This window comes from Gallus gallus, chromosome 1 (genome assembly GCF_016699485.2).
Source record: "Gallus gallus isolate bGalGal1 chromosome 1, bGalGal1.mat.broiler.GRCg7b, whole genome shotgun sequence".
Classification (NCBI taxonomy): Eukaryota; Metazoa; Chordata; class Aves; order Galliformes; family Phasianidae; genus Gallus; species Gallus gallus.
In genome coordinates this window covers 182,743,791-182,768,378 of record NC_052532.1, presented here as the reverse complement: position 1 = coordinate 182,768,378, position 24,588 = coordinate 182,743,791, and the positions used below count along the sequence as shown (strand labels likewise).

At 54.4% G+C, this 24,588-nt stretch overlaps 3 protein-coding genes across 7 annotated transcripts; all 3 read right to left on the bottom strand.

Annotated features, from left to right (window-relative positions):
* Window positions 1–442: 442 nt before the first annotated feature.
* LOC112531593 (PHD finger protein 7-like) lies at window positions 443–4,599 on the bottom strand. Its single transcript, XM_040653199.1, has 7 exons — window positions 3,186–4,599; window positions 2,781–2,872; window positions 2,579–2,680; window positions 2,207–2,331; window positions 1,701–2,063; window positions 1,358–1,471; window positions 443–1,175 (listed from the first exon to the last, which is right to left on the bottom strand). Exons 1-7 carry the CDS (start codon window positions 3,226–3,228, stop codon window positions 443–445), a joined length of 1,572 nt encoding a protein of 523 aa, XP_040509133.1. The 5' UTR covers window positions 3,229–4,599.
* A 4,141-nt stretch (window positions 4,600–8,740) lies between these two features.
* Window positions 8,741–13,379, bottom strand: LOC121107262. Of its 3 annotated transcripts, none has more exons than XM_040650367.1 (8): window positions 11,966–13,379; window positions 11,561–11,652; window positions 11,359–11,460; window positions 10,987–11,111; window positions 10,681–10,843; window positions 10,481–10,587; window positions 10,138–10,251; window positions 8,741–9,956 (listed from the first exon to the last, which is right to left on the bottom strand). In XM_040650367.1, exons 1-8 carry the CDS (start codon window positions 12,006–12,008, stop codon window positions 8,741–8,743), a joined length of 1,962 nt encoding a protein of 653 aa, XP_040506301.1. In that variant the 5' UTR covers window positions 12,009–13,379. The 3 variants fall into 3 exon arrangements, with proteins under 3 accessions (XP_040506301.1, XP_040506308.1, XP_040506300.1); XM_040650374.1 differs by lacking the exon at window positions 11,966–13,379 and having other exon boundaries at window positions 8,741–9,672; window positions 9,838–9,956; window positions 11,561–11,956; XM_040650366.1 differs by lacking the exon at window positions 11,966–13,379 and having other exon boundaries at window positions 11,561–11,956.
* A 3,929-nt stretch (window positions 13,380–17,308) lies between these two features.
* On the bottom strand, window positions 17,309–21,996 carry LOC107055546 (serine/arginine repetitive matrix protein 1-like). Of its 3 annotated transcripts, none has more exons than XM_040650365.1 (8): window positions 20,745–21,996; window positions 20,340–20,431; window positions 20,138–20,239; window positions 19,766–19,890; window positions 19,260–19,622; window positions 18,917–19,030; window positions 18,617–18,735; window positions 17,309–18,451 (listed from the first exon to the last, which is right to left on the bottom strand). In XM_040650365.1, exons 1-8 carry the CDS (start codon window positions 20,785–20,787, stop codon window positions 17,520–17,522), a joined length of 1,890 nt encoding a protein of 629 aa, XP_040506299.1. In that variant the 5' UTR covers window positions 20,788–21,996; the 3' UTR covers window positions 17,309–17,519. The 3 variants fall into 3 exon arrangements, with proteins under 3 accessions (XP_040506299.1, XP_040506295.1, XP_040506294.1); XM_040650361.1 differs by having other exon boundaries at window positions 17,309–18,735; window positions 19,260–19,366; window positions 19,460–19,622; XM_040650360.1 differs by having other exon boundaries at window positions 17,309–18,735.
* Window positions 21,997–24,588: the final 2,592 nt, after the last annotated feature.

Here is a 24,588-nt window from a genome sequence, read left to right as displayed (position 1 = left end):
CCGCTGCCTGGGACTGCGGCTCTGGCTTCCTCCAGACTGTCTTGGGGAATTGGAAGCCCGACGATCCCGCGGGGAACGGCTTCGTTCCTGGTTCTGGGAATGCCTTCTGTGTTCAGGCAGCGCGGAATCCCTGGAGGACCTGGATGTCACCTGTCTGCCAGAGCTCTGGGAGCCGCTCTCAGCACTAAGCCTGCTGCCACGGCGTCCTCGGGGCTGGCTCGAGGAATTTGATGCCGGACCTTGGAGGGAGGATTGGCTCTGTCTCCGGCTTGTGCCTTGCTCTTTGTGGCATCTTATGCTTCCAGCCGCTGGGGAATTCCTGGATGCCCTGCGGCTGCCAGAGGTGTGCGTGCTGCTCTCAGCACCTGGGGCTGGAGTACGTCTGCCGCTGACAGTAGCTGAGGCCGCAGTACGTCTGCCGCTCACAGTAGCTGAGGCTGCACTACGTCTGCTGCCAGGATTTCTTCTGAGCTGGCTCGGGGAATTGGAGGCACGATCCTTCAGCGGAGAGCGGCTTCTTGTCCGGCCTGTGTCCCTGCTGCCCAGATTGCCTTCTGCGTTCAGCCGCTGGGCAATTTCTGGAGGACCCCACTTCCCGCTTGCTGGTGGATCCGCGGGGGCTGCTCTCAGCACCTGGAGCTGGTGTAGGGCTGCTCCCTTGGTGTCCTTGGTGCTGCTTAGATGTATGTCCGCGGCTCTTGCTCTGTCCTGTCCTGGGCTGGCTGGACAGGCTGCTGCGCTTAGGCAGCTGAGAACCACAGGGTGACTCCGATGCTGCCTTGCTGGTGGAGTCGGATCTGTGGTTGCCAGGTTCTGGGGAGCTAGGAGATGGCCCCTCTGCCTCCTGGCTGGCAGTGCTGGGACCAGCAAGCTGCGGCTCGTCACTGGAGGCTGTAAGGAGAGGCAGGAAGGTCAGCCGGATGACCCGGCAGCCCCATGGTGGGCGAGGTTCCCATCCGTCCAGGGGCAGAGGAACTCTGGCAAAGCCGCTCTGAGGACCCGCTGCCAGGCCTTGCCTGGCCCCAAGCCAGCAGTACACGGCTGTTTGCCTCTTACCTGTGCCCACGCCAGCACAGATGTCACACTCCCAGCTTGTTATGCTCTCGCTCAAGGAGGAGCAGTGCCGGTGGGTGCCTTGCACAGCACAAGAGGTGCAAACGAGCAGCTCCCAGGGCCTGGGGAAAAAAAAAAAAAAAAAAGAAAGAAAAAAAAGAAAAAAAAAAAAAGAGGCTGAAGCTGTGAGGACAAACAGAGTCAAGCCAGGGAGTGCCGGGTAGTGCAGCACTTGAGCCCAGTCCTTGCTCCCCCAGCCTGTGGTGAGGCTGAGATCCCACGCGGGGCTGCTGAGGTAACTCACCCCTCTTCCTCTGCTTGCTCCCTGCCTTCTGTGTACAGGCACTCGCTGACATCACAGAGCCCGTGCATCTCATACAGCTTTTCATAGGACTCCTTGTCCTCCCATGTTGGTCTTCTGCCAGAGAAGAGAGGGAAAGTGATGAGTCCTCAGTGCCCCAGGCGTAGGGCAGATCTAGGGCATCCCTGCTCTTCCGCCGCAAGCCCATCCCCAGCTTCTCCATGAAGCTGAGGCCAACGCTCCTGGGACAGCAAAGGGTCAGCTGGGCCTGCTGGGGGCAATCCCTGGGCAGGCACGGCACTTGCGCCTCAGTGTCTAGAGAGCTGGGCGGAAGGAAGGCACCAACCTGGCTGGGATTTGGATCCCGAGGATGTGCATTTGCGTCCGGAACTGCATCCTGTCTCTGCAGACGGGACATTGGAAGCGCAGAATGCCAGCGCTCATGGCCTGTCCCTGCGGCAGTAACACACAAGCAGCCAGAGTGTGAGCGGGGCCTGGTGCCGCTGAGCACCTGCGGTGACTGCAGAGCAAGGGGAGGGCTCCTACCTGGATGCAGCTCCGGTGGAACCAGGCCTGTATGCACACTGGGCACACCATGGTGTGGTAGGACTTTTTGTCCCCCACGGGCTCCAGGCAGATGATGCAGGCTGTGTCAGGCTCTGGATCTGCCTCCACTATCTGCTGAGGGCGGTGCTCACAGCAGAAGGACCTGGGGGAAGGTGGAAAGGATGGGTAAGCTGAGAAGTGCGGAGAGGTGGGCAGAGGAACACTAAGGACTTTGCTCCATGCTTTGGCTCTGGGAAGCAGCCCTGCACGTTCCTCCCTTGCTTGGCTGCTGCTGACAGCCCTTACCTGTGCCTCCCAAAGAAGTGCGTGACGCATTCGCCATCCGTGGCACAGGGCAGATGAAAGCTACGCTCACAGCCTGTCTCTGCGCAGCAGATGGAGGCCCCCTTCTCTCCACAAACGAAGCAGTGCTGGAAAGAGCACAGCAGCCCCCATTAGCACCAGGCTCGGGGCCTCTGAGCCCAACGCCGTGCCTCTAGGCAGGGCACAGAATGCAGGCACTGCTGGGTCATGCCCTGCAGAGCCGCCTGGCGGACAAGTTTAATCTGCTAGAGCAGAACTTTGTCCTGGTGCTAGGTGGACAGACTGCGATTGCTTCCCCAGGGTCCAGGCTTGGCTCGTGACGGCACAAACATCCCCATTCCTTCAGATCCTCACCTTCTGCTCTGCCTCCTCGATTGTGCATCTGATGGCATCAAGGGGGAACTTGAGAACTGCCCTCTGGAGGGCAGTGTGTTCATACAGGCCGTTGGCAAAAAACTGGAGAGGAGAAGAGAACAGAGCAGGATCTCATGAGCACAGGAAGGAAAAGAGGGAGCATCCGTGTCTGGAAGGCGGAAGGAGCTCTGAGGGAACTCACCAAGCAAAACTTGTGGACGCAAAGCCCGCTCTCGCTGAGGGTGGGCCCGCAGATGTCCGGGTGAACGTCTGCTCGGCGACACAGCATGCATACTGAAGAGGAGAGAGCCGATAGAAGCAGCAGTGAGTACCGAGTGTCCCCGAGGACTGTTGCCTGGGGCCTGCACTGTGCCTGCCATGCTGGATGAGGGGCAGGGCTGGAAGATGCGAGGGGGACAAGGGCCACGGTAGGCCCAACAGTCACGGCAGGCACGCGCAGGCCAAGCTGGCTGAGGAGCAGAGGGGCCATGCCCAGCAGTGTCTGGGGAGCCCCTGCCTGCCCCCGCCTCCCCTCTCAGACACAGGCAGACCCCGCAGTACCCCTCTGCCCGGCAGGGAGCTGCACGCAGGGATACTTTGCTCTCACCTTGCTCCTCCGAGTGGGAGGTCTTCTCCTTCCTTTTGGACATGGTACACGTCGACGCTGAGCGCTTGGAGTCCCTGCCCAGTCAGCGCTGGGCTTTCTCCTGCACACTCTCCTCTGCCGACTCTGAGGGAGAAGCAGGACGAGAGTTGAGTTAGCAGCTCAGGCCCCCAGGGCGTGGGGACCCCTCCTCACTGAGCAGCCCCAGGCAGCCCCTGGCTCCCTGCCCTCTCTCCTCACCTCACCAGGTCGCACTGACCCACGGTCTGAGCTTGGCCTGGCCTAACCTGCTCCTGGCTGCTTATGTCACAATGGCCGCTTTGCGACACGCTCTGTGAGGTAGTCACTACCACACAGAGGGGTGAGGGCGTGGGCCCTCGGCACCCAAGCAAGATGGCGGCTGTTGCAGGCAGTGCAGTGAGGTGCCTGCTGCTGGCCATGGAGCGGGCAGGAAGGTTTGCCTCCTTCGACCTGCCGGCAACAATATTCTATTACTCTGTGATGTAACGATCTTAGAATTTCCTTGAATTGCTTTACATCGTCTGGTGCTATCATATTTTTTTTTTATTTTCTTTTTATTGATTTCTTACCGAGATAAAATTTTTTATTTCTATTTTTAGATCTTCGATATTTATGGAGCTATGCTATTTTTTCTATTTTATTCACATTGGACACTCTTTTCATCTCATTTTAAATTCAGTAATTCATAACAATCAAACACATTTTGTCTGCTAGTAAACAAATGAAAATAACAAACAGAAGGATACAGCATTGATACAGAGATGAGTGATAGGAAACTGACTGAAAGAGTTTGGCTGTGTAAGGTTTGACGGTGTATGTGGTTAGTTTCCTACCAAGCATTAATATTGCCACAAGAAAGGCATTATTATAAACTAAGAATATATTCATCGGATATACAGAGTGGCTCAGTTTTGAAGGTATGTCTGGAGATCACCTGCAGAGTGACCTTTCATTTTACTGCAACAGCTGTATCACTGTTTGGCACTGCTTCTGTATCTGCACAGTGGAGCAAGATAGCCAACAGTCTCTTAAATAAAAATACAGTTACTATAGTAATTCACTCTTTAATACATTTTTTTTTAAATAAACGGCGCATAATAAATAAACTCGATGGCATCGAGTGCACCCTCAGCAAATTTGTGGGTGACAGCAAGCTGAGCGGTGCAGTCGATACGTTGGAGGGAAGGGAAGCCATCCAGAGGGACCTGGACAGGCTGGAGAAGTGGGCCCGTGTGAATCTACTGAGGTTCAACAAGGACAAGTGCAGGGTGTTGCTCTTGGGCCAGGGTAATCCCAGGTGTTTATACGGACTGGGCAAAGAACCCCTTGAGAGCAGCCCTGTGGAGAAGGACTTGAGGGTCCTGGTAGCCGAGAAGCTGGACATGAGCCAGCAGTGTGCGCTTGCAGCCCGGAAGGCCAACTGTGTTCTGGGCTACATTAAGAAAGGGGTGGCCAGCAGGGAGAGGGAGGTGATTGTCCCCCTCTATTCAGCTCTTGTGAGGCCCCATCTGCAGTACTGCGTCCAGGCCTGGGGCCCCCAGTACAAGAAAGACGCAGAGCTCCTGGAACGGGTCCAGGGGAGGGCCACTAAGATGATGAGAGGGCTGGCGCACCTCTCCTGTGAGGAAAGGTTGAGGGAACTGGGCTGGTTTCTCTTGGAGAAGAGAAGGCTCCGGGCAGACCTCACTGTGGCCTTCCAGTACTTGAAGAGAGCCTATAAACAGGAAGTGCAACATCTGTTTACGAGGGTGGATAGTGACAGGACAAGGGAGAAAGGTTTTAAACTGGGACAGGGGAGGTTTGGGTTAGATATTAGGAGGAAGTTTTTCACCCAGAGGGTGGTGACGCACTGGAACAGGTTGCCCAAGGAGGTTGTGGATGCCCCATCCCTGGAGGCGTTCAAGGCCAGGCTGGATGTGGCTCTGGGCAGCCTGGTCCGGTGGTTGGTGACCCTGCCCATAGCAGGGGGGTTGAAACTCGATGATCACTGTGGTCCTTTTCAACCCAGGCCATTCTATGATTCGATGATTCAATGATTCTATGAAGTGTAAAGTGCAGCAAATGAAAAAAAAGACAGAAAAAAAAAAAAAAAAAAAAAAAACCCTGTGGAAATTAAGCAAAGATTAAGCAGTGACAAAGACTGTAGAGGAAATGGGCCTGGGGGCACTGATTGATGCTTGGCTGAACATGAGCCAGCAGTGTGCCCAGGTGTCCAAGAAGGCCAATGGCATCCTGGCTTGCAACTGAAACAGTGTTGCCAGAAGGAACAAGGAAGTAATTGTCCCCCTGTACTCAGCACTGGTGAGGCCGCACCTCGGGTGCTGTGTCCAGTTTTGGGCCCCTCGCTGTAAGAAAGACATCGAGGCCCTGGAGCGTGTCCAGAGAAGGGCAACAAAGCTGGTGAGGGGTCTGGAGCACAGGCCTTATGAGGAGCGGCTGAAGGAGCTGGGATTGTTCAATCTGGGGAAGAGGAGGCTCAGGGGAAACATCATTGCTCTCTATAACTACCTGAAGGGAGGTTGTAGTGAGCTGGGAGTCGGCCTCTTCTCTCGCTGTGACTAATGATAGGACTAGAGGGAACGGCTTCAAGCTGCGCCAGGGAAAATTCAGGCTGGACGTTAGGAAATACTACTTCTCTGAAAGGGCTGCCCAGAGAGGTGGTGGAGTCACCGACACTGGAGGTGTTCAAAGAGCGTTTGGATGTTGTGTTGAGGGACATGGTTTAGCGAGAAGCATTGGTGATGGGCGAATGGTTGGTCTGGGTGATCCTGTGGGGCTTTTCCAACCTTAGCGATTCTATGATTCTGTGATTAGTCAAGTAGCTTCCTTCCCCTTCTTTTAAAACCGTAAGAATAACAAACCAAAGAGAAAACAAGTCAAAGAGACAGGTTCACAGAACCACAGAGTGACTGAAGTTAGAAGAGACAGCTAGAGGTCATCTAGTCCAACCCCCTGCTTAAGCAGGGCTAAAAGGTTGGTATTAAATTAATTTCGTGGAAGCAATGAAATATGTGGACCAAGGGAGGGCAGCTGATGTTGTCTACATAGGCTTGTGCAGGACCTCTGAAATGCTCCCACACCACATCATTAACTCTACATTGGAGGGCTATGGGTTTGAAGGCTGGACTGTTAGGTGGAGAAAGAATTGGTTGGATGGCTGTAGCCAGAGGGTGGCTGACAATGGCTCTATGTCCAGGTGGAGGCCAGGGATGAGTGGTGATCCCCCAGAGGTCTGCTGTGGGACCAGTGCTCTTCAACATCTTTGTCGACATAGACAGGGGACTGTGCGTACCCTTAGCAAGTTTGCTGTAGGCAGCAAGCTGAGTGGCGCAGTTGACGCAATGGAAGGGAAGGACGCCACCTGGAGGGACCTGAACAGGCTCAAAAAATGGATACACAAGAAGCCTACGGGGTTTAACCAGGCCAAGTGCAAGGTGCTGCACTTGGGTCGAGGCAATCCGAGGTATGTGCACAGACTGAGAGAAGAAGCCATGGAGAGCAGCCTTGGTCATGAGCCAGCTGTGCACGCTTGCAGCCCGGAAGGTGAACGGTATGCTGGGCTGCATCAGAAGAGGAGTGGCCAGCAGAGAGAGGGAGGTGATTGTTCCTCTCTACTCTGTCCTCATGAGATCCTATCTGGAGTACTGTGTGCGGGCCTGGGGCCCACAGTACAGGAAGGCTGTGGAGCTGTTGGACTGGGTCCAGAGGAGGGCCACAGAAATGATCGAAGGACTGAAGCACCTCTCGTATGAGGAAAAGTTGAGGAAGTTGGGCATATTTAGGTTGGAGAAGAGAAGGCTCCACGGAGACCTCATTGTGGCCTTCCAGTACTTGAAGGGATCCTCAAGTAGGAGGGGTACCTTCCTTTTACACAGGTAGATAGTGATAGGACAAGGCTTTAAACTAAGAGAGGGGAGATTTAGAGTAGATGTTAGGAAGAATAGTATTACTCAGAGAGTGGTGAGGCACTGGCACAGGTTGCCCAGAGAGGCTGTGGAATGCCTCATCTCTGGAGACATTCAAGACCAGGTTGGATTGGATCCTGGGCAGCCTGATCTAGTGGGCAGCAACCTTGCCCACAGCAGGGGGATTGGAACTAGATGATCTTTAAGGTCCCTCCAACCGAAGTCATTCTTTGACTCTACGATGCCGTGGTCTTAGAATTTCCCTGAATTGCTTTCATTCTTCTGGAGCTATGCTATATTTTTTGTATTATTTTATTTATATTGGACTCTTCTTTATTCCCTTGCGCCACTTTAGTCACGGGGCCGGGCCGGACTGTCTGGCTGTAAGTGGTATTGTATGGGCAGTACTTTAGAATTACTGCCAGAAGTAGGTACGTTAGCAAGTTCATTGTATCTGCTTGGTGTTAGCTCCTTCAATTTTTCTCTGACAAAAAACTGAGCCCAGCCTCCGCTGAAGTAATTCAAGTCAACTTTCATTGGTTTTGGTGAGAGCAGAGCTGTAATGACAGCGTTTGTGTGTGTATGCATCTAGCACATGGTCAGCATGTGGTCAGCATAAGGGGTCAGCAGAGGACCCCTTGCAGTCACTGCAGTCATGCTGGGTGTGAACACCATCCAAGAGCTGGGTGCGGAGGCAGCCCAGGTGGCTCAGTATGAGCTAGGACAGGCTGGGTGTAGCGTAGCCATGGTTGTGCAAAATAAGCCTAATGTGGCAATCAAGCTTAATACATATGCCAGGAGCCAGCGTTAACCGTAAGCCTGTGGTTGGATCTTCACTGACCAGTCCTCCTGGAAGTGCTGTGCTTGTATAAAGATATCTGCCCTGCTCCTTATGCAGGGCATATACACTTCCTCCTTCTTCATCCTCAATGCTCTAACTAAGTGTACCCGGAGTATTCAGCTCCCGCTTTAGAGAGTAGACACAATGCAGCTTTTTTGGGTTAAATTGTTGGTTTTAATTTTGGTGGTGGTTTTGTGCTTTTGGTGGTGGTTTTGTGCTTTTGGTTGTCGCTGTTCCGCATCATGACATCATGTAAAGCAGTGGGAGTTAAAGAGCTAACGTGCTGGTTCTGCGGACTGCTTTTTGTGGGCATGTTGGTTCTCGGAGGGCAGGGGAGGAGCGGCATTCCCCACAGGACTCTGGGCTCAGAGGAAGAAAGGTGCAGCTCCTGGCAGGACACCAGCCGCTCTCCCTCTCGCGGACTCTCGCTTTCACAGCGGAGAAGCACGTGGTTCCTCTGCAGTGCACAGAGTAAGGCCTCAGTTTTGGACATTCTCTCCCTCATTCTGTTTGCTGTGTGGGTCTCCATTCCAATTGTATTGTGTTGCATTGTATTATCCCACGAGTCCGTTGCCTCTTCAGTCACGGGGCTGCGCCGGCCCGGCCCGTAATCCGTTAACACTTTTCTTTCTTCCCTCTGTCTCTCTGTATTTTTTGTCTTTTTTCCCAGGCCTGCTGCCCCCTGTCACGGACGCGGATCTAGAGAGAAGTCCGTGACAAGTCTATTGGGTTGGCTGCTGGGGACAGGAGCCGTCACGTGGCTGTGGTACATGGCTGCTCCTGCGGTGTCTTCAGGGCTGGTTCTGGGAGTGGCGTCGTGCCTGAGATGGCCGCCGCTGCCTGGGACTGCGGCTCTGGCTTCCTCCAGACTGTCTTGGGGAATTGGAAGCCCGACGATCCCGCGGGGAACGGCTTCGTTCCTGGTTCTGGGAATGCCTTCTGTGTTCAGGCAGCGCGGAATCCCTGGAGGACCTGGATGTCACCTGTCTGCCAGAGCTCTGGGAGCCGCTCTCAGCACTAAGCCTGCTGCCACGGCGTCCTCGGGGCTGGCTCGAGGAATTTGATGCCGGACCTTGGAGGGAGGATTGGCTCTGTCTCCGGCTTGTGCCTTGCTCTTTGTGGCATCTTATGCTTCCAGCCCCTGGGGAATTCCTGGATGCCCTCCGGCTGCCAGAGGTGTGCGTGCTGCTCTCAGCACCTGGGGCTGGAGTACGTCTGCCGCTGGCAGTAGCTGAGGCCGCAGTACGTCTGCCGCTCACAGTAGCTGAGGCTGCACTACGTCTGCTGCCAGGATTTCTTCTGAGCTGGCTCGGGGAATTGGAGGCACGATCCTTCAGCGGAGAGCGGCTTCTTGTCCGGCCTGTGCCCTGCTGCCCAGATTGCCTTCTGCGTTCAGCCGCTGGGCAATTTCTGGAGGACCCCACTTCCCGCTTGCTGGTGGATCCGCGGGGGCTGCTCTCAGCACCTGGAGCTGGTGTAGGGCTGCTCCCTTGGTGTCCTTGGTGCTGCTTAGATGTATGTCCGCGGCTCTTGCTCTGTCCTGTCCTGGGCTGGCTGGACAGGCTGCTGCGCTTAGGCAGCTGAGAACCACAGGGTGACTCCGATGCTGCCTTGCTGGTGGAGTCGGATCTGTGGTTGCCAGGTTCTGGGGAGCTAGGAGATGGCCCCTCTGCCTCCTGGCTGGCAGTGCTGGGACCAGCAAGCTGCGGCTCGTCACTGGAGGCTGTAAGGAGAGGCAGGAAGGTCAGCCGGATGACCCGGCAGCCCCATGGTGGGCGAGGTTCCCATCCGTCCAGGGGCAGAGGAACTCTGGCAAAGCCGCTCTGAGGACCCGCTGCCAGGCCTTGCCTGGCCCCAAGCCAGCAGTACACGGCTGTTTGCCTCTTACCTGTGCCCACGCCAGCACAGATGTCACACTCCCAGCTTGTTATGCTCTCGCTCAAGGAGGAGCAGTGCCGGTGGGTGCCTTGCACAGCACAAGAGGTGCAAACGAGCAGCTCCCAGGGCCTGGGGAAAAAAAAAAAAAAAAAGAAAGAAAAAAAAGAAAAAAAAAAAAAGAGGCTGAAGCTGTGAGGACAAACAGAGTCAAGCCAGGGAGTGCCGGGTAGTGCAGCACTTGAGCCCAGTCCTTGCTCCCCCAGCCTGTGGTGAGGCTGAGATCCCACGCGGGGCTGCTGAGGTAACTCACCCCTCTTCCTCTGCTTGCTCCCTGCCTTCTGTGTACAGGCACTCGCTGACATCACAGAGCCCGTGCATCTCATACAGCTTTTCATAGGACTCCTTGTCCTCCCATGTTGGTCTTCTGCCAGAGAAGAGAGGGAAAGTGATGAGTCCTCAGTGCCCCAGGCGTAGGGCAGATCTAGGGCATCCCTGCTCTTCCGCCGCAAGCCCATCCCCAGCTTCTCCATGAAGCTGAGGCCAACGCTCCTGGGACAGCAAAGGGTCAGCTGGGCCTGCTGGGGGCAATCCCTGGGCAGGCACGGCACTTGCGCCTCAGTGTCTAGAGAGCTGGGCGGAAGGAAGGCACCAACCTGGCTGGGATTTGGATCCCGAGGATGTGCATTTGCGTCCGGAACTGCATCCTGTCTCTGCAGACGGGACATTGGAAGCGCAGAATGCCAGCGCTCATGGCCTGTCCCTGCGGCAGTAACACACAAGCAGCCAGAGTGTGAGCGGGGCCTGGTGCCACTGAGCACCTGCGGTGACTGCAGAGCAAGGGGAGGGCTCCTACCTGGATGCAGCTCCGGTGGAACCAGGCCTGTATGCACACTGGGCACACCATGGTGTGGTAGGACTTTTTGTCCCCCACGGGCTCCAGGCAGATGATGCAGGCTGTGTCAGGCTCTGGATCTGCCTCCACTATCTGCTGAGGGCGGTGCTCACAGCAGAAGGACCTGGGGGAAGGTGGAAAGGATGGGTAAGCTGAGAAGTGCGGAGAGGTGGGCAGAGGAACACTAAGGACTTTGCTCCATGCTTTGGCTCTGGGAAGCAGCCCTGCACGTTCCTCCCTTGCTTGGCTGCTGCTGACAGCCCTTACCTGTGCCTCCCAAAGAAGTGCGTGACGCATTCGCCATCCGTGGCACAGGGCAGATGAAAGCTACGCTCACAGCCTGTCTCTGCGCAGCAGATGGAGGCCCCCTTCTCTCCACAAACGAAGCAGTGCTGGAAAGAGCACAGCAGCCCCCATTAGCACCAGGCTCGGGGCCTCTGAGCCCAACGCCGTGCCTCTAGGCAGGGCACAGAATGCAGGCACTGCTGGGTCATGCCCTGCAGAGCCGCCTGGCGGACAAGTTTAATCTGCTAGAGCAGAACTTTGTCCTGGTGCTAGGTGGACAGACTGCGATTGCTTCCCCAGGGTCCAGGCTTGGCTCGTGACGGCACAAACATCCCCATTCCTTCAGATCCTCACCTTCTGCTCTGCCTCCTCGATTGTGCATCTGATGGCATCAAGGGGGAACTTGAGAACTGCCCTCTGGAGGGCAGTGTGTTCATACAGGCCGTTGGCAAAAAACTGGAGAGGAGAAGAGAACAGAGCAGGATCTCATGAGCACAGGAAGGAAAAGAGGGAGCATCCGTGTCTGGAAGGCGGAAGGAGCTCTGAGGGAACTCACCAAGCAAAACTTGTGGACGCAAAGCCCGCTCTCGCTGAGGGTGGGCCCGCAGATGTCCGGGTGAACGTCTGCTCGGCGACACAGCATGCATACTGAAGAGGAGAGAGCCGATAGAAGCAGCAGTGAGTACCGAGTGTCCCCGAGGACTGTTGCCTGGGGCCTGCACTGTGCCTGCCATGCTGGATGAGGGGCAGGGCTGGAAGATGCGAGGGGGACAAGGGCCACGGTAGGCCCAACAGTCACGGCAGGCACGCGCAGGCCAAGCTGGCTGAGGAGCAGAGGGGCCATGCCCAGCAGTGTCTGGGGAGCCCCTGCCTGCCCCCGCCTCCCCTCTCAGACACAGGCAGACCCCGCAGTACCCCTCTGCCCGGCAGGGAGCTGCACGCAGGGATACTTTGCTCTCACCTTGCTCCTCCGAGTGGGAGGTCTTCTCCTTCCTTTTGGACATGGTACACGTCGACGCTGAGCGCTTGGAGTCCCTGCCCAGTCAGCGCTGGGCTTTCTCCTGCACGCTCTCCTCTGCCGACTCTGAGGGAGAAGCAGGACGAGAGTTGAGTTAGCAGCTCAGGCCCCCAGGGCGTGGGGACCCCTCCTCACTGAGCAGCCCCAGGCAGCCCCTGGCTCCCTGCCCTCTCTCCTCACCTCACCAGGTCGCACTGACCCACGGTCTGAGCTTGGCCTGGCCTAACCTGCTCCTGGCTGCTTATGTCACAATGGCCGCTTTGCGACACGCTCTGTGAGGTAGTCACTACCACACAGAGGGGTGAGGGCGTGGGCCCTCGGCACCCAAGCAAGATGGCGGCTGTTGCAGGCAGTGCAGTGAGGTGCCTGCTGCTGGCCATGGAGCGGGCAGGAAGGTTTGCCTCCTTCGACCTGCCGGCAACAATATTCTATTACTCTGTGATGTAACGATCTTAGAATTTCCTTGAATTGCTTTACATCGTCTGGTGCTATCATATTTTTTTTTTATTTTCTTTTTATTGATTTCTTACCGAGATAAAATTTTTTATTTCTATTTTTAGATCTTCGATATTTATGGAGCTATGCTATTTTTTCTATTTTATTCACATTGGACACTCTTTTCATCTCATTTTAAATTCAGTAATTCATAACAATCAAACACATTTTGTCTGCTAGTAAACAAATGAAAATAACAAACAGAAGGATACAGCATTGATACAGAGATGAGTGATAGGAAACTGACTGAAAGAGTTTGGCTGTGTAAGGTTTGACGGTGTATGTGGTTAGTTTCCTACCAAGCATTAATATTGCCACAAGAAAGGCATTATTATAAACTAAGAATATATTCATCGGATATACAGAGTGGCTCAGTTTTGAAGGTATGTCTGGAGATCACCTGCAGAGTGACCTTTCATTTTACTGCAACAGCTGTATCACTGTTTGGCACTGCTTCTGTATCTGCACAGTGGAGCAAGATAGCCAACAGTCTCTTAAATAAAAATACAGTTACTATAGTAATTCACTCTTTAATACATTTTTTTTTAAATAAACGGCGCATAATAAATAAACTCGATGGCATCGAGTGCACCCTCAGCAAATTTGTGGGTGACAGCAAGCTGAGCGGTGCAGTCGATACGTTGGAGGGAAGGGAAGCCATCCAGAGGGACCTGGACAGGCTGGAGAAGTGGGCCCGTGTGAATCTACTGAGGTTCAACAAGGACAAGTGCAGGGTGTTGCTCTTGGGCCAGGGTAATCCCAGGTGTTTATACGGACTGGGCAAAGAACCCCTTGAGAGCAGCCCTGTGGAGAAGGACTTGAGGGTCCTGGTAGCCGAGAAGCTGGACATGAGCCAGCAGTGTGCGCTTGCAGCCCGGAAGGCCAACTGTGTTCTGGGCTACATTAAGAAAGGGGTGGCCAGTAGGGAGAGGGAGGTGATTGTCCCCCTCTATTCAGCTCTTGTGAGGCCCCATCTGCAGTACTGCGTCCAGGCCTGGGGCCCCCAGTACAAGAAAGACGCAGAGCTCCTGGAACGGGTCCAGGGGAGGGCCACTAAGATGATGAGAGGGCTGGCGCACCTCTCCTGTGAGGAAAGGTTGAGGGAACTGGGCTGGTTTCTCTTGGAGAAGAGAAGGCTCCGGGCAGACCTCACTGTGGCCTTCCAGTACTTGAAGAGAGCCTATAAACAGGAAGTGCAACATCTGTTTACGAGGGTGGATAGTGACAGGACAAGGGAGAAAGGTTTTAAACTGGGACAGGGGAGGTTTGGGTTAGATATTAGGAGGAAGTTTTTCACCCAGAGGGTGGTGACGCACTGGAACAGGTTGCCCAAGGAGGTTGTGGATGCCCCATCCCTGGAGGCGTTCAAGGCCAGGCTGGATGTGGCTCTGGGCAGCCTGGTCCGGTGGTTGGTGACCCTGCCCATAGCAGGGGGGTTGAAACTCGATGATCACTGTGGTCCTTTTCAACCCAGGCCATTCTATGATTCGATGATTCAATGATTCTATGAAGTGTAAAGTGCAGCAAATGAAAAAAAAGACAGAAAAAAAAAGAAAAAAAAAAAACCCTGTGGAAATTAAGCAAAGATTAAGCAGTGACAAAGACTGTAGAGGAAATGGGCCTGGGGGCACTGATTGATGCTTGGCTGAACATGAGCCAGCAGTGTGCCCAGGTGTCCAAGAAGGCCAATGGCATCCTGGCTTGCAACTGAAACAGTGTTGCCAGAAGGAACAGGGAAGTAATTGTCCCCCTGTACTCAGCACTGGTGAGGCCGCACCTCGGGTGCTGTGTCCAGTTTTGGGCCCCTCGCTGTAAGAAAGACATCGAGGCCCTGGAGCGTGTCCAGAGAAGGGCAACAAAGCTGGTGAGGGGTCTGGAGCACAGGCCTTATGAGGAGCGGCTGAAGGAGCTGGGATTGTTCAATCTGGGGAAGAGGAGGCTCAGGGGAAACATCATTGCTCTCTATAACTACCTGAAGGGAGGTTGTAGTGAGCTGGGAGTCGGCCTCTTCTCTCGCTGTGACTAATGATAGGACTAGAGGGAACGGCTTCAAGCTGCGCCAGGGAAAATTCAGGCTGGACGTTAGGAAATACTACTTCTCTGAAAGGGCTGCCCAGAGAGGTGGTGGAGTCACCGACACTGGAGGTGTTCAAAGAGCGTTTGGATGTTGTGTTGAGGGACATGGTTTAGCGAGAAGCATTGGTGATGGGCGAATGGTTGGTCTGGGTGATCCTGTGGGGCTTTTCCAACCTTAGCGATTCTATGATTCTGTGATTAGTCAAGTAGCTTCCTTCCCCTTCTTTTAAAACCGTAAGAATAACAAACCAAAGAGAAAACAAGTCAAAGAGACAGGTTCACAGAACCACAGAGTGACTGAAGTTAGAAGAGACAGCTAGAGGTCATCTAGTCCAACCCCCTGCTTAAGCAGGGCTAAAAGGTTGGTATTAAATTAATTTCGTGGAAGCAATGAAATATGTGGACCAAGGGAGGGCAGCTGATGTTGTCTACATAGGCTTGTGCAGGACCTCTGAAATGCTCCCACACCACATCATTAACTCTACATTGGAGGGCTATGGGTTTGAAGGCTGGACTGTTAGGTGGAGAAAGAATTGGTTGGATGGCTGTAGCCAGAGGGTGGCTGACAATGGCTCTATGTCCAGGTGGAGGCCAGGGATGAGTGGTGATCCCCCAGAGGTCTGCTGTGGGACCAGTGCTCTTCAACATCTTTGTCGACATAGACAGGGGACTGTGCGTACCCTTAGCAAGTTTGCTGTAGGCAGCAAGCTGAGTGGCGCAGTTGACGCAATGGAAGGGAAGGACGCCACCTGGAGGGACCTGAACAGGCTCAAAAAATGGATACACAAGAAGCCTACGGGGTTTAACCAGGCCAAGTGCAAGGTGCTGCACTTGGGTCGAGGCAATCCGAGGTATGTGCACAGACTGAGAGAAGAAGCCATGGAGAGCAGCCTTGGTCATGAGCCAGCTGTGCACGCTTGCAGCCCGGAAGGTGAACGGTATGCTGGGCTGCATCAGAAGAGGAGTGGCCAGCAGAGAGAGGGAGGTGATTGTTCCTCTCTACTCTGTCCTCATGAGATCCTATCTGGAGTACTGTGTGCGGGCCTGGGGCCCACAGTACAGGAAGGCTGTGGAGCTGTTGGACTGGGTCCAGAGGAGGGCCACAGAAATGATCGAAGGACTGAAGCACCTCTCGTATGAGGAAAAGTTGAGGAAGTTGGGCATATTTAGGTTGGAGAAGAGAAGGCTCCACGGAGACCTCATTGTGGCCTTCCAGTACTTGAAGGGATCCTCAAGTAGGAGGGGTACCTTCCTTTTACACAGGTAGATAGTGATAGGACAAGGCTTTAAACTAAGAGAGGGGAGATTTAGAGTAGATGTTAGGAAGAATAGTATTACTCAGAGAGTGGTGAGGCACTGGCACAGGTTGCCCAGAGAGGCTGTGGAATGCCTCATCTCTGGAGACATTCAAGACCAGGTTGGCATTGGATCCTGGGCAGCCTGATCTAGTGGGCAGCAACCTTGCCCACAGCAGGGGGATTGGAACTAGATGATCTTTAAGGTCCCTCCAACCGAAGTCATTCTTTGACTCTACGATGCCGTGGTCTTAGAATTTCCCTGAATTGCTTTCATTCTTCTGGAGCTATGCTATATTTTTTGTATTATTTTATTTATATTGGACTCTTCTTTATTCCCTTGCGCCACTTTAGTCACGGGGCCGGGCCGGACTGTCTGGCTGTAAGTGGTATTGTATGGGCAGTACTTTAGAATTACTGCCAGAAGTAGGTACGTTAGCAAGTTCATTGTATCTGCTTGGTGTTAGCTCCTTCAATTTTTCTCTGACAAAAAACTGAGCCCAGCCTCCGCTGAAGTAATTCAAGTCAACTTTCATTGGTTTTGGTGAGAGCAGAGCTGTAATGACAGCGTTTGTGTGTGTATGCATCTAGCACATGGTCAGCATGTGGTCAGCATAAGGGGTCAGCAGAGGACCCCTTGCAGTCACTGCAGTCATGCTGGGTGTGAACACCATCCAAGAGCTGGGTGCGGAGGCAACCCAGGTGGCTCAGGATGAGCTAGGACAGGCTGGGTGTAGCGTAGCCATGGTTGTGCAAAATAAGCCTAATGTGGCAATCAAGCTTAATACATATGCCAGGAGCCAGCGTTAACCGTAAGCCTGTGGTTGGATCTTCACTGACCAGTCCTCCTGGAAGTGCTGTGCTTGTATAAAGATATCTGCCCTGCTCCTTATGCAGGGCATATACACTTCCTCCTTCTTCATCCTCAATGCTCTAACTAAGTGTACCCGGAGTATTCAGCTCCCGCTTTAGAGAGTAGACACAATGCAGCTTTTTTGGGTTAAATTGTTGGTTTTAATTTTGGTGGTGGTTTTGTGCTTTTGGTGGTGGTTTTGTGCTTTTGGTTGTCGCTGTTCCGCATCATGACATCATGTAAAGCAGTGGGAGTTAAAGAGCTAACGTGCTGGTTCTGCGGACTGCTTTTTGTGGGCATGTTGGTTCTCGGAGGGCAGGGGAGGAGCGGCATTCCCCACAGGACTCTGGGCTCAGAGGAAGAAAGGTGCAGCTCCTGGCAGGACACCAGCCGCTCTCCCTCTCGCGGACTCTCGCTTTCACAGCGGAGAAGCACGTGGTTCCTCTGCAGTGCACAGAGTAAGGCCTCAGTTTTGGACATTCTCTCCCTCATTCTGTTTGCTGTGTGGGTCTCCATTCCAATTGTATTGTGTTGCATTGTATTATCCCACGAGTCCGTTGCCTCTTCAGTCACGGGGCTGCGCCGGACCGGCCCGTAATCCGTTAACACTTTTCTTTCTTCCCTCTGTCTCTCTGTATTTTTTGTCTTTTTTCCCAGGCCTGCTGCCCCCTGTCACGGACGCGGATCTAGAGAGAAGTCCGTGACAAGTCTATTGGGTTGGCTGCTGGGGACAGGAGCCGTCACGTGGCTGTGGTACATGGCTGCTCCTGCGGTGTCTTCAGGGCTGGTTCTGGGAGTGGCGTCGTGCCTGAGATGGCCGCCGCTGCCTGGGACTGCGGCTCTGGCTTCCTCCAGACTGTCTTGGGGAATTGGAAGCCCGACGATCCCGCGGGGAACGGCTTCGTTCCTGGTTCTGGGAATGCCTTCTGTGTTCAGGCAGCGCGGAATCCCTGGAGGACCTGGATGTCACCTGTCTGCCAGAGCTCTGGGAGCCGCTCTCAGCACTAAGCCTGCTGCCACGGCGTCCTCGGGGCTGGCTCGAGGAATTTGATGCCGGACCTTGGAGGGAGGATTGGCTCTGTCTCCGGCTTGTGCCTTGCTCTTTGTGGCATCTTATGCTTCCAGCCCCTGGGGAATTCCTGGATGCCCTCCGGCTGCCAGAGGTGTGCGTGCTGCTCTCAGCACCTGGGGCTGGAGTACGTCTGCCGCTGGCAGTAGCTGAGGCCGCAGTACGTCTGCCGCTCACAGTAGCTGAGGCTGCACTACGTCTGCTGCCAGGATTTCTTCTGAGCTGGCTCGGGGAATTGGAGGCACGATCCTTCAGCGGAGAGCGGCTTCTTGTCCGGCCTGTGCCCTGCTGCCCAGATTGCCTTCTGCGTTCAGCCGCTGGGCAATTTCTGGAGGACCCCACTTCCCGCTTGCTGGTGGATCCGCGGGGGCTGCTCTCAGCACCTGGAGCTGGTGTAGGGCTGCTCCCTTGGTGTCCTTGGTGCTGCTTAGATGTATGTCCGCGGCTCTTGCTCTGTCCTGTCCTGGGCTGGCTGGACAGGCTGCTGCGCTTAGGCAGCTGAGAACCACAGGGTGACTCCGATGCTGCCTTGCTGGTGGAGTCGGATCTGTGGTTGCCAGGTTCTGGGGAGCTAGGAGATGGCCCCTCTGCCTCCTGGCTGGCAGTGCTGGGACCAGCAAGCTGCGGCTCGTCACTGGAGGCTGTAAGGAGAGGCAGGAAGGTCAGCCGGATGACCCGGCAGCCCCATGGTGGGCGAGGTTCCCATCCGTCCAGGGGCAGAGGAACTCTGGCAAAGCCGCTCTGAGGACCCGCTGCCAGGCCTTGCCTGGCCCCAAGCCAGCAGTACACGGCTGTTTGCCTCTTACCTGTGCCCACGCCAGCACAGATGTCACACTCCCAGCTTGTTATGCTCTCGCTCAAGGAGGAGCAGTGCCGGTGGGTGCCTTGCACAGCACAAGAGGTGCAAACGAGCAGCTCCCAGGGCCTGGGGAAAAAAAAAAAAAAAAAGAAAGAAAAAAAAGAAAAAAAAAAAAAGAGGCTGAAGCTGTGAGGACAAACAGAGTCAAGCCAGGGAGTGCCGGGTAGTGCAGCACTTGAGCCCAGTCCTTGCTCCCCCAGCCTGTGGTGAGGCTGAGATCCCACGCGGGGCTGCTGAGGTAACTCACCCCTCTTCCTCTGCTTGCTCCCTGCCTTCTGTGTACAGGCACTCGCTGACATCACAGAGCCCGTGCATCTCGTACAGCTTTTCATAGGACTCCTTGTCCTCCCATGTTGGTCTTCTGCCAGAGAAGAGAGGGAAAGTGATGAGTCCTCAGTGCCCCAGGCGTAGGGCAGATCTAGGGCATCCCTGCTCTTCCGCCGCAAGCCCATCCCCAGCTTCTCCATGAAGCTGAGGCCAACGCTCCTGGGACAGCAAAGGGTCAGCTGGGCCTGCTGGGGGCAATCCCTGGGCAGGCACGGCACTTGCGCCTCAGTGTCTAGAGAGCTGGGCGGAAGGAAGGCACCAACCTGGCTGGGATTTGGATCCCGAGGATGTGCATTTGCGTCCGGAACTGCATCCTGTCTCTGCAGACGGGACATTGGAAGCGCAGAATGCCAGCGCTCATGGCCTGTCCCTGCGGCAGTAACACACAAGCAGCCAGAGTGTGAGCGGGGCCTGGTGCCGCTGAGCACCTGCGGTGACTGCAGAGCAAGGGGAGGGCTCCTACCTGGATGCAGCTCCGGTGGAACCAGGCCTGTATGCACACTGGGCACACCATGGTGTGGTAGGACTTTTTGTCCCCCACGGGCTCCAGGCAGATGATGCAGGCTGTGTCAGGCTCTGGATCTGCCTCCACTATCTGCTGAGGGCGGTGCTCACAGCAGAAGGACCTGGGGGAAGGTAGAAAGGATGGGTAAGCTGAGAAGTGCGGAGAGGTGGGCAGAGGAACACTAAGGACTTTGCTCCATGCTTTGGCTCTGGGAAGCAGCCCTGCACGTTCCTCCCTTGCTTGGCTGCTGCTGACAGCCCTTACCTGTGCCTCCCAAAGAAGTGCGTGACGCATTCGCCATCCGTGGCACAGGGCAGATGAAAGCTACGCTCACAGCCTGTCTCTGCGCAGCAGATGGAGGCCCCCTTCTCTCCACAAACGAAGCAGTGCTGGAAAGAGCACAGCAGCCCCCATTAGCACCAGGCTCGGGGCCTCTGAGCCCAACGCCGTGCCTCTAGGCAGGGCACAGAATGCAGGCACTGCTGGGTCATGCCCTGCAGAGCCGCCTGGCGGACAAGTTTAATCTGCTAGAGCAGAACTTTGTCCTGGTGCTAGGTGGACAGACTGCGATTGCTTCCCCAGGGTCCAGGCTTGGCTCGTGACGGCACAAACATCCCCATTCCTTCAGATCCTCACCTTCTGCTCTGCCTCCTCGATTGTGCATCTGATGGCATCAAGGGGGAACTTGAGAACTGCCCTCTGGAGGGCAGTGTGTTCATACAGGCCGTTGGCAAAAAACTGGAGAGGAGAAGAGAACAGAGCAGGATCTCATGAGCACAGGAAGGAAAAGAGGGAGCATCCGTGTCTGGAAGGCGGAAGGAGCTCTGAGGGAACTCACCAAGCAAAACTTGTGGACGCAAAGCCCGCTCTCGCTGAGGGTGGGCCCGCAGATGTCCGGGTGAACGTCTGCTCGGCGACACAGCATGCATACTGAAGAGGAGAGAGCCGATAGAAGCAGCAGTGAGTACCGAGTGTCCCCGAGGACTGTTGCCTGGGGCCTGCACTGTGCCTGCCATGCTGGATGAGGGGCAGGGCTGGAAGATGCGAGGGGGACAAGGGCCACGGTAGGCCCAACAGTCACGGCAGGCACGCGCAGGCCAAGCTGGCTGAGGAGCAGAGGGGCCATGCTCAGCAGTGTCTGGGGAGCCCCTGCCTGCCCCCGCCTCCCCTCTCAGACACAGGCAGACCCCGCAGTACCCCTCTGCCCGGCAGGGAGCTGCACGCAGGGATACTTTGCTCTCACCTTGCTCCTCCGAGTGGGAGGTCTTCTCCTTCCTTTTGGACATGGTACACGTCGACGCTGAGCGCTTGGAGTCCCTGCCCAGTCAGCGCTGGGCTTTCTCCTGCACGCTCTCCTCTGCCGACTCTGAGGGAGAAGCAGGACGAGAGTTGAGTTAGCAGCTCAGGCCCCCAGGGCGTGGGGACCCCTCCTCACTGAGCAGCCCCAGGCAGCCCCTGGCTCCCTGCCCTCTCTCCTCACCTCACCAGGTCGCACTGACCCACGGTCTGAGCTTGGCCTGGCCTAACCTGCTCCTGGCTGCTTATGTCACAATGGCCGCTTTGCGACACGCTCTGTGAGGTAGTCACTACCACACAGAGGGGTGAGGGTGTGGGCCCTCGGCACCCAAGCAAGATGGCGGCTGTTGCAGGCAGTGCAGTGAGGTGCCTGCTGCTGGCCATGGAGCGGGCAGGAAGGTTTGCCTCCTTCGACCTGCCGGCAACAATATTCTATTACTCTGTGATGTAACGATCTTAGAATTTCCTTGAATTGCTTTACATCGTCTGGTGCTATCATATTTTTTTTTTATTTTCTTTTTATTGATTTCTTACCGAGATAAAATTTTTTATTTCTATTTTTAGATCTTCGATATTTATGGAGCTATGCTATTTTTTCTATTTTATTCACATTGGACACTCTTTTCATCTCATTTTAAATTCAGTAATTCATAACAATCAAACACATTTTGTCTGCTAGTAAACAAATGAAAATAACAAACAGAAGGATACAGCATTGATACAGAGATGAGTGATAGGAAACTGACTGAAAGAGTTTGGCTGTGTAAGGTTTGACGGTGTATGTGGTTAGTTTCCTACCAAGCATTAATATTGCCACAAGAAAGGCATTATTATAAACTAAGAATATATTCATCGGATATACAGAGTGGCTCAGTTTTGAAGGTATGTCTGGAGATCACCTGCAGAGTGACCTTTCATTTTACTGCAACAGCTGTATCACTGTTTGGCACTGCTTCTGTATCTGCACAGTGGAGCAAGATAGCCAACAGTCTCTTAAATAAAAATACAGTTACTATAGTAATTCACTCTTTAATACATTTTTTTTTAAATAAACGGCGCATAATAAATAAACTCGATGGCATCGAGTGCACCCTCAGCAAATTTGTGGGTGACAGCAAGCTGAGCGGTGCAGTCGATACGTTGGAGGGAAGGGAAGCCATCCAGAGGGACCTGGACAGGCTGGAGAAGTGGGCCCGTGTGAATCTACGTGAGGTTCAACAAGGACAAGTGCAGGGTGTTGCTCTTGGGCCAGGGTAATCCCAGGTGTTTATACGGACTGGGCAAAGAACCCCTTGAGAGCAGCCCTGTGGAGAAGGACTTGAGGGTCCTGGTAGCCGAGAAGCTGGACATGAGCCAGCAGTGTGCGCTTGCAGCCCGGAAGGCCAACTGTGTTCTGGGCTACATTAAGAAAGGGGTGGCCAGTAGGGAGAGGGAGGTGATTGTCCCCCTCTATTCAGCTCTTGTGAGGCCCCATCTGCAGTACTGCGTCCAGGCCTGGGGCCCCCAGTACAAGAAAGACGCAGAGTTCCTGGAACGGGTCCAGGGGAGGGCCACTAAGATGATGAGAGGGCTGGCGCACCTCTCCTGTGAGGAAAGGTTGAGGGAACTGGGCTGGTTTCTCTTGGAGAAGAGAAGGCTCCGGGCAGACCTCACTGTGGCCTTCCAGTACTTGAAGAGAGCCTATAAACAGGAAGTGCAACATCTGTTTACGAGGGTGGATAGTGACAGGACAAGGGAGAAAGGTTTTAAACTGGGACAGGGGAGGTTTAGGTTAGATATTAGGAGGAAGTTTTTCACCCAGAGGGTGGTGACGCACTGGAACAGGTTGCCCAAGGAGGTTGTGGATGCCCCATCCCTGGAGGCGTTCAAGGCCAGGCTGGATGTGGCTCTGGGCAGCCTGGTCCGGTGGTTGGTGACCCTGCCCATAGCAGGGGGGTTGAAACTCGATGATCACTGTGGTCCTTTTCAACCCAGGCCATTCTATGATTCGATGATTCAATGATTCTATGAAGTGTAAAGTGCAGCAAATGAAAAAAAAGACAGAAAAAAAAAGAAAAAAAAAAACCCTGTGGAAATTAAGCAAAGATTAAGCAGTGACAAAGACTGTAGAGGAAATGGGCCTGGGGGCACTGATTGATGCTTGGCTGAACATGAGCCAGCAGTGTGCCCAGGTGTCCAAGAAGGCCAATGGCATCCTGGCTTGCAACTGAAACAGTGTTGCCAGAAGGAACAAGGAAGTAATTGTCCCCCTGTACTCAGCACTGGTGAGGCCGCACCTCGGGTGCTGTGTCCAGTTTTGGGCCCCTCGCTGTAAGAAAGACATCGAGGCCCTGGAGCGTGTCCAGAGAAGGGCAACAAAGCTGGTGAGGGGTCTGGAGCACAGGCCTTATGAGGAGCGGCTGAAGGAGCTGGGATTGTTCAATCTGGGGAAGAGGAGGCTCAGGGGAAACATCATTGCTCTCTATAACTACCTGAAGGGAGGTTGTAGTGAGCTGGGAGTCGGCCTCTTCTCTCGCTGTGACTAGTGATAGGACTAGAGGGAACGGCTTCAAGCTGCGCCAGGGAAAATTCAGGCTGGACGTTAGGAAATACTACTTCTCTGAAAGGGCTGCCCAGAGAGGTGGTGGAGTCACCGACACTGGAGGTGTTCAAAGAGCGTTTGGATGTTGTGTTGAGGGACATGGTTTAGCGAGAAGCATTGGTGATGGGCGAATGGTTGGTCTGGGTGATCCTGTGGGGCTTTTCCAACCTTAGCGATTCTATGATTCTGTGATTAGTCAAGTAGCTTCCTTCCCCTTCTTTTAAAACCGTAAGAATAACAAACCAAAGAGAAAACAAGTCAAAGAGACAGGTTCACAGAACCACAGAGTGACTGAAGTTAGAAGAGACAGCTAGAGGTCATCTAGTCCAACCCCCTGCTTAAGCAGGGCTAAAAGGTTGGTATTAAATTAATTTCGTGGAAGCAATGAAATATGTGGACCAAGGGAGGGCAGCTGATGTTGTCTACATAGGCTTGTGCAGGACCTCTGAAATGCTCCCACACCACATCATTAACTCTACATTGGAGGGCTATGGGTTTGAAGGCTGGACTGTTAGGTGGAGAAAGAATTGGTTGGATGGCTGTAGCCAGAGGGTGGCTGACAATGGCTCTATGTCCAGGTGGAGGCCAGGGATGAGTGGTGATCCCCCAGAGGTCTGCTGTGGGACCAGTGCTCTTCAACATCTTTGTCGACATAGACAGGGGACTGTGCGTACCCTTAGCAAGTTTGCTGTAGGCAGCAAGCTGAGTGGCGCAGTTGACGCAATGGAAGGGAAGGACGCCACCTGGAGGGACCTGAACAGGCTCAAAAAATGGATACACAAGAAGCCTACGGGGTTTAACCAGGCCAAGTGCAAGGTGCTGCACTTGGGTCGAGGCAATCCGAGGTATGTGCACAGACTGAGAGAAGAAGCCATGGAGAGCAGCCTTGGTCATGAGCCAGCTGTGCACGCTTGCAGCCCGGAAGGTGAACGGTATGCTGGGCTGCATCAGAAGAGGAGTGGCCAGCAGAGAGAGGGAGGTGATTGTTCCTCTCTACTCTGTCCTCATGAGATCCTATCTGGAGTACTGTGTGCGGGCCTGGGGCCCACAGTACAGGAAGGCTGTGGAGCTGTTGGACTGGGTCCAGAGGAGGGCCACAGAAATGATCGAAGGACTGAAGCACCTCTCGTATGAGGAAAAGTTGAGGAAGTTGGGCATATTTAGGTTGGAGAAGAGAAGGCTCCACGGAGACCTCATTGTGGCCTTCCAG

Coding starts and splice junctions, on each gene's coding strand:
- LOC112531593 (XM_040653199.1), bottom strand. CDS start 3,228: ATGTCCAAAAGGAAGGAGAAGACCTCCCACTCGGAGGAGCAAG. Junction 2,873..3,185: donor CTCCCACTCGGAGGAGCAAG/GTGAGAGCAAAG, acceptor TCTCCTCTTCAG/TATGCATGCTGTGTCGCCGA. Junction 2,064..2,206: donor CACTTCTTTGGGAGGCACAG/GTAAGGGCTGTC, acceptor ACCTTCCCCCAG/GTCCTTCTGCTGTGAGCACC.
- LOC121107262 (XM_040650366.1), bottom strand. CDS start 11,848: ATGGCCCCTCTGCTCCTCAGCCAGCTTGGCCTGCGCGTGCCTGCCGTG. Junction 10,844..10,986: donor CACTTCTTTGGGAGGCACAG/GTAAGGGCTGTC, acceptor ACCTTCCCCCAG/GTCCTTCTGCTGTGAGCACC. Junction 9,957..10,137: donor GAGCAAGCAGAGGAAGAGGG/GTGAGTTACCTC, acceptor TTTTTTCCCCAG/GCCCTGGGAGCTGCTCGTTT.
- LOC107055546 (XM_040650360.1), bottom strand. CDS start 20,787: ATGTCCAAAAGGAAGGAGAAGACCTCCCACTCGGAGGAGCAAG. Junction 20,432..20,744: donor CTCCCACTCGGAGGAGCAAG/GTGAGAGCAAAG, acceptor TCTCCTCTTCAG/TATGCATGCTGTGTCGCCGA. Junction 19,623..19,765: donor CACTTCTTTGGGAGGCACAG/GTAAGGGCTGTC, acceptor ACCTTCCCCCAG/GTCCTTCTGCTGTGAGCACC.